The sequence below is a fragment of the Mustelus asterias genome, unplaced genomic scaffold, assembly GCF_964213995.1.
Source record: "Mustelus asterias unplaced genomic scaffold, sMusAst1.hap1.1 HAP1_SCAFFOLD_4628, whole genome shotgun sequence".
Taxonomy (NCBI): Eukaryota; Metazoa; Chordata; class Chondrichthyes; order Carcharhiniformes; family Triakidae; genus Mustelus; species Mustelus asterias.
The window spans coordinates 627-7,500 of record NW_027594571.1 but is presented as its reverse complement, the minus strand read 5'-3'; the positions used below and the strand labels follow the sequence as shown (position 1 = coordinate 7,500).

Here is a 6,874-nt window from a genome sequence, read left to right as displayed (position 1 = left end):
TGAGTTACAGACAGGAATCTAATCGAGGGGTTTGGGGTGGTTTATATATAGAATAACAGATACCCGGGAGTGAGTTACAGACTGGAATCTAATCGAGGGGTTTGGGGTGGTTTATATATAGAATAACAGATACCCGGGAGTGAGTTACAGACTGGAATCTAATCGAGGGGTTCGGGGTTGTTTATATATAGAATAACAGATACCCGGGCGTGAGTTACAGACTGGAATCTAATCGAGGGATTCAATGCAGATGATATATTGAATCACAGATGCCTGGACTGGAATCTAATCAAGGGATTCGGGGGGGCGGTTTATATATAGAATAACGCATGCATGGGAGTGAGCTACAAACTGGGATCTAGTCGAATTGTTCAGAGTGATTTATACATAGAATAACAGATACCCGGGAGTGAGTCACAGACTGCAATCTAATGGAGGGGTTCGGAATGGTTTATATATAGAATAACAGATACATGGGAGTGAGTTGCAGACTGGAATTTGGTCAAATTTTTCAGAGTGATTTCCATAGAATAACAGATATGCGGGAGCGAATTGCAGACTGGAATCTAATTGAAGGGCCTGCGGGGTTTATATATAGAATAACAGATACCCGAGCGTGAGTTACAGACAGGGATCTAGTCGAATTGTTCAGAGTGGTTTATATATAGAACAGATACTCAGGAGTGAGTCACAGACTGGAATTTAATCGAGGGGTTCGGGGTGGTTTATATATAGAATAACAGATACCCAGGAGTGAGTCACAGACTGGAATTTAATCGAGGGGTTTGCGGTGGTTTATATATAGAATAACAGATGCCCGGGAGTGAGTTACAGACTGGAATCTAATCAAGGGGTTCGGGGTGTTTATATATAGCATAACAGATACCCGGGAATGAGTTACAGACTGGAATCTAATCGAGGGGTTCGGGGTGTTTATATATAGCATAATAGATACCCGGGAGTGAGTTACAGACTGGAGTCTAATCGAGGGGTTCGGGGTGGTTTATATATAGAATAACAGATACCCGGGAGTGAGTTACAGACTGGAATCTAATCAAGGAGTTCGGGGTGGTTTATATAGAGAATAACTGATACCCGGGAATGAGTTACAGACTGGAACCCCTTCGAGGGGTTCGGAGTGGTTTTTTATAGAATAACAAATATCCGGGAGTGAGTCACAAACTGGAATCTGACCGAGGGGTTCAGGGGGCGTTTATATTTAGAATAACAGATACCCGGGAGTGAGTCACAGACTGGAATCTAATCGAGGGGTTCGGGGTGGTTTGTATTTAGAATAACAGTTACATGGGAGTGAGTTACAGACTGGAATCTAATTGAGGGGTTCGGGGTGGTTTATATTTAGAATAACAGATACATGGGAGAGAGTTACAGACTGGAATCTAATTGAGGGGTTTGGGGTGGTTTATATTTAGAATAACAGATACATGGGAGTGAGTTACAGACTGGAATCTAATCGAGGGGTTCGGAGTGTTTTATATTTAGAATAACAGGTACCCAGGAGTGAGTTACAGACTGGAATCTAATCGAGGGGTTTGGGGTGGTTTATATAGAGAATAACAGTTACATGGGAGTGAGTTACAGACTGGAATCTAATTGAGGGGTTTGGGGTGGTTTATATTTAGAATAACAGATACATGGGAGTGAGTTACAGACTGGAATCTAATTGAGGGGTTTGGGGGGGTTTATATTTAGAATAACAGATACATGGGAGTGAGTTACAGACTGGAATCTAATCGAGGGGTTCGGAGTGTTTTATATTTAGAATAACAGGTACCCAGGAGTGAGTTACAGACTGGAATCTAATCGAGGGGCTCGGGGTGGTTTATATAGAGAATAACTGATACCCAGGAGTGAGTTACAGACTGGAATCTAATCGAGGGGTTTGGGGTGGTTTATATAGAGAATAACTGATACCCAGGAGTGAGTTATAGACTGGAATCTAATCGAGGGGTTTGGGGTGGTTTATATAGAGAATAACTGATACCCAGGAGTGAGTTACAGACTGGAATCTAATCGAGGGGTTTGGGGTGGTTTATATAGAGAATAACTGATACCCAGGAGTGAGTTACAGACTGGAATCTAATCGAGGGGTTTGGGGTGGTTTATATAGAGAATAACTGATACCCAGGAGTGAGTTACAGACTGGAATCTAATCGAAGGGTTTGGGGTGGTTTATATAGAGAATAACTGATACCCAGGAGTGAGTTACAGACTGGAATCTAATCGAGGGGTTTGGGGTGGTTTATATAGAGAATAACTGATACCCAGGAGTGAGTTACAGACTGGAATCTAATCGAGGGGTTTGGGGTGGTTTATATAGAGAATAACTGATACCCAGGAGTGAGTTATAGACTGGAATCTAATCGAGGGGTTTGGGGTGGTTTATATAGAGAATAACTGATACCCAGGAGTGAGTTACAGACTGGAATCTAATCGAGGGGCTCGGGGTGGTTTATATATAGAATAACTGATACCCAGGAGTGAGTTATAGACTGGAATCTAATCGAGGGGTTTGGGGTGGTTTATATTAGAGAATAACAGATACCCAGGAGTGAGTTACAGACTGGAATCTAATCGAGGGGCTCGGGGTGGTTTATATATAGAATAACTGATACCCAGGAGTGAGTTACAGACTGGAATCTAATCGAGGGGTTTGGGGTGGTTTATATATAGAATAACAGATACCCAGGAGTGAGTTACAGACTGGAATCTAATCGAGGGGTTCGGGGTGGTTTATATATAGAATAACAGATACCCAGGAGTGAGTTACAGACTGGAATCTAATCGAGGGGTTTGGGGTGGTTTATATATAGAATAACAGATACCCGGGAGTGAGTTACAGACTGGAATCTAATCGAGGGGTTTGGGGTGGTTTATATATAGAATAACAGATACCCGGGAGTGAGTTACAGACTGGAATCTAATCGAGGGGTTTGGGGTGGTTTATATAGAGAATAACTGATACCCGGGAGTGAGTTACAGACTGGAATCTAATCGAGGGGTTTGGGGTGGTTTATATAGAGAATAACTGATACCCAGGAGTGAGTTACAGACTGGAATCTAATCGAGGGGTTCGGGATGGTTTATATAGAGAATAACTGATACCCAGGAGTGAGTTACAGACTGGAATCTAATCGAGGGGTTTGGGTGGTTTATATATAGAATAACAGATACCCAGGAGTGAGTTACAGACTGGAATCTAATCGAGGGGTTTGGGGTGGTTTATATTGGAGAATAACAGATACATGGGAGTGAGTCACAAACTGACTCATTCCCATGAGATATAATGATGAAGATATATTTGGTGTTCTTTAGCTGATTTCTTGTTTCCTATCTGCAGGCTTCGCGTTCCCAGACTGGGCCTACAAGCCGGAATCGAGTCCCGGATCCCGTCAGATCCAGCTCTGGCACTTCATCCTGGAACTGCTCCGGAAGGAGGAATATCACGATGTCATCGCCTGGCAGGGAGACTACGGGGAGTTTGTCATCAAGGACCCGGACGAAGTGGCCAGGCTCTGGGGCGTCCGCAAGTGCAAACCGCAGATGAACTACGACAAGCTGAGTCGGGCCCTGAGGTGAGTCCATGTTGTGCTGTGCCAGGATGGCCTTCATCCTCAGCCTGAGCTCCCTGATACTCATCTCCCCCAGTCTGGCACTGTAGCTCCTCACGCACAATAAAAACTGCATTTATATAGCACCTCTAATGCAATAAAACATCCTGAGGGAACTCCCCGAGCCTGTGGGAACCAAACCCAACACTGAGCTGTTAGATTAGAAACATTTGGAGGTTTGATCAAACACCTGCTTAAAGAGACCGCCTTATAGGGGAAGAGGGAGTGGAAAGAGAGAGAGAGAGACGGGGGGAAAGAGAGAGAGAGACAGGGGAAAGAGAGAGAGACGGGGGGAAAGAGAGAGAGAGATGGGGGGAAAGAGAGAGAGACGGGGGGGGGAGAGAGAGAGAGACGGGGGGAGAGAGAGAGAGACGGGGGGAGAGAGAGAGACGGGGGGAGAGAGAGAGAGACGGGGGAAAGAGAGAGAGAGACGGGGGGAAAGAGAGAGAGAGACGGGGGAAAGAGAGAGAGAGACGGGAGAGAGAGAGAGGGACGGGGGGGAGAGAGAGAGAAAGACGGGGGGAAGAGAGAGAGACGGGGGGAGAGAGAGAGAGAGAGAGAGACGGGGGAGAGAGAGAGAGAGAGACGGGGGAGAGAGAGAGAGACGGGAGGAGAGAGAGAGAGAGACGGGGGGAGAGAGAGAGAGAGAGAGACGGGGGAGAGAGAGAGAGAGACGGGGGGAAAGAGAGAGAGAGAGAGACAGGGGGGGAGAGAGAGAGAGACGCGGGGAGAGAGAGAGATGGGGGGAGAGAGAGAGAAACTGGGGGAGAGAGAGAGACGGGGGGGGAGAGAGAGAGAGAGACGGGGGGGGAGAGAGAGAGAGAGAGAGACGGGGGGAGAGAGAGAGAGAGACGGGGGGAGAGAGAGAGAGACGGGGAGAGAGAGAGAGAGACGGGGAGAGAGAGAGAGAGACGTGGGGAGAGAGAGAGAGACGTGGGGAGAGAGAGAGAGAGAGACGGGGGGAGAGAGAGACGGGGGGAGAGAGAGAGAGAGACGGGGGAGAGAGAGAGAGAGACGGGGGGAGAGAGAGAGACCCGGGAAGAGAGAGAGATGGGGAGAGAGAGAGAGAGAGAGACGGGGAGAGAGAGAGACGGGGGGAGAGAGAGAGACCCGGGAAGAGAGAGAGACGGGGGGAGAGAGAGAGCGACGGGGGGAAGAGAGAGCGACGGGGGAAAGAGAGAGCGACGGGGGGAAAAAGAGAGACAGACGGGGGTGGAAGAGAGAGAGATGGTAGGAAAGAGAGAGAGACGGGGAAAGAGAGAGACGGGGGGGGACAGAGAGAGACGAGGGGAGAGAGAGACTGGGGGCGGGGAGAGAGAGAGAGACGGCAGGGAGAGAGAGAGAGACGGGGGGGGGAGAGAGAGAGAGAGACGGGGGGAAGAGAGAGCGACGGGGGAAAGAGAGAGAGACGGGGGGAAAGAGAGACAGACGGGGGGAAAGAGAGACAGACGGGGAAAAGTGAGAGAGAGACGGGGGAAAGTGAGAGAGACGGGGGGAGAGAGAGAGAGAGAGACGGGGGGAGAGAGAGAGGGGGAGAGAGAGAGAGAGAGACGGGGGAGAGAGAGAGAGAGACGGGGGAGAGAGAGAGAGAGACGGGGGAGAGAGAGAGAGAGACGGGGGAGAGAGAGAGAGAGAGACGGGGGAGAGAGAGAGAGAGAGACCGGGGGGAGAGAGAGAGAGAGAGACGGGGGAGAGAGAGAGAGAGACCGGGGGGAGAGAGAGAGAGAGAGACGGGGGGAGAGAGAGCGACGGGGGAAAGAGAGAGAGACGGGGGGAAAGAGAGACAGACGGGGGAAAGAGAGACAGACGGGGAAAAGTGAGAGAGAGACGGGGGGAAAGTGAGAGAGACGTGGGGGAGAGAGAGAGACGGGGGGAGAGAGAGATGGGGGAGAGAGAGAGAGAGACGGGGAGAGAGAGAGAGAGACGGGGGAGAGAGACGGGGGAGAGAGAGAGAGAGACGGGGGGGGGAGAGAGAGAGAGAGACGGGGGGGAGAGAGAGAGACGGGGGAGAGAGAGAGAGAGACCGGGGGGGAGAGAGAGAGAGAGACGGGGGAGAGAGAGAGAGAGACCGGGGGGAGAGAGAGAGAGAGAGAGAGAGACGGGGGGAGAGAGAGAGAGAGAGACGGGGGAGAGAGAGAGAGAGACCGGGGGGGGGAGAGAGAGAGAGAGAGACCGGGGGGAGAGAGAGAGAGAGACCGGGGGGAGAGAGAGAGAGACCGGGGGAGAGAGAGAGAGAGAGAGAGACGGGGGAGAGAGAGAGTGAGACGGGGGAGAGAGAGACGGGGGGCGGGGAGAGAGAGAGAGATGGGGGGAGAGAGAGAGACGGGGGGGAGAGAGAGAGAGAGAGACGGGGGAGAGAGAGAGAGACGGGGGGGGAGAGAGAGAGAGACGGGGGAGAGAGAGAGAGAGACGGGGGGGCAGAGAGAGAGAGACGGGGGGGAGAGAGAGAGAGAGACGGGGGGGGGGAGAGAGAGAGACGGGGGGAGAGAGGCGGGGAGAGAGACGGGGAGAGAGAGAGAGAGACGGGGAGAGAGAGAGACGGGAGAAAAAGCGGGAGAGAGAGAGAGAGACAAGGAAAGGGAGAGAGAGAGAGACGGGGAAAAGAGGAGAGACGGGAGAAAGAGCGAGAGACGGGGGAAAGGAGGAGAGAGACGGGGGAGAGGGGGAGAGAGAGAGAGAGATGGGGGAAGAGAGAGAGAGAGACAGGGGAGAGAGAGAGACGGGGGAGAGAGAGGGAGAGAGGGAGAGAGACGTGAGGAAAGAGAGACGTGGGGAGGGAGAGACGTGGGGAGACGGAAGAGAGAGAGAGAGATGGGGGGAGAGAGAGAGAAAGACGGGGAGAGAGAGCGAGACGGGAGTAGAGGTAATGACGGTGAGAGGGAGAGCAAGAGGGAGAGAGAGAGACGGATAGATTTAGGGAGAGAGTGCCCGAGCTCAGGCAACTTTAGAGAGGGTGAGAGAGAGTCAACAGCCGAAAAGGGGGAACCATGAACAGTGTTGGCTGGAGGATTGTGTGCAGTGTTGGTGTCCTTATCTGAGGAAGGATGTCCTTGCTAACGAGGGAGCACAGCGAGGGTTTACCAGGCTGATTCCTGGGATGGCAAGTCTGTCATATGAGGAGAGACTAAGTCGGTTAGGATTATATTCACTGGAGTTCACAAGAGTGAGAGCGGATCTCATAGACACAGAGACTGAGACAATCAGAGACACAAGAAATAGAGACACACAGACACGCTTATACT

At 51.0% G+C, this 6,874-nt stretch overlaps 1 protein-coding gene across 1 annotated transcript in view; it reads left to right on the top strand.

Annotated features, from left to right (window-relative positions):
* The window catches only part of LOC144491170 (ETS domain-containing transcription factor ERF-like), a gene marked incomplete at its 5' end in the record, with an annotated part of 9,349 nt that extends 5,749 nt beyond the window's left edge, over positions 1 to 3,600 (top strand). Inside the window, one exon of the mRNA XM_078208850.1 lies at positions 3,362 to 3,600. Coding sequence (XP_078064976.1) covers positions 3,362 to 3,600 — 239 coding nt within the window. The remainder of the gene's footprint in view (positions 1 to 3,361) is intronic.
* Positions 3,601 to 6,874: the final 3,274 nt, after the last annotated feature.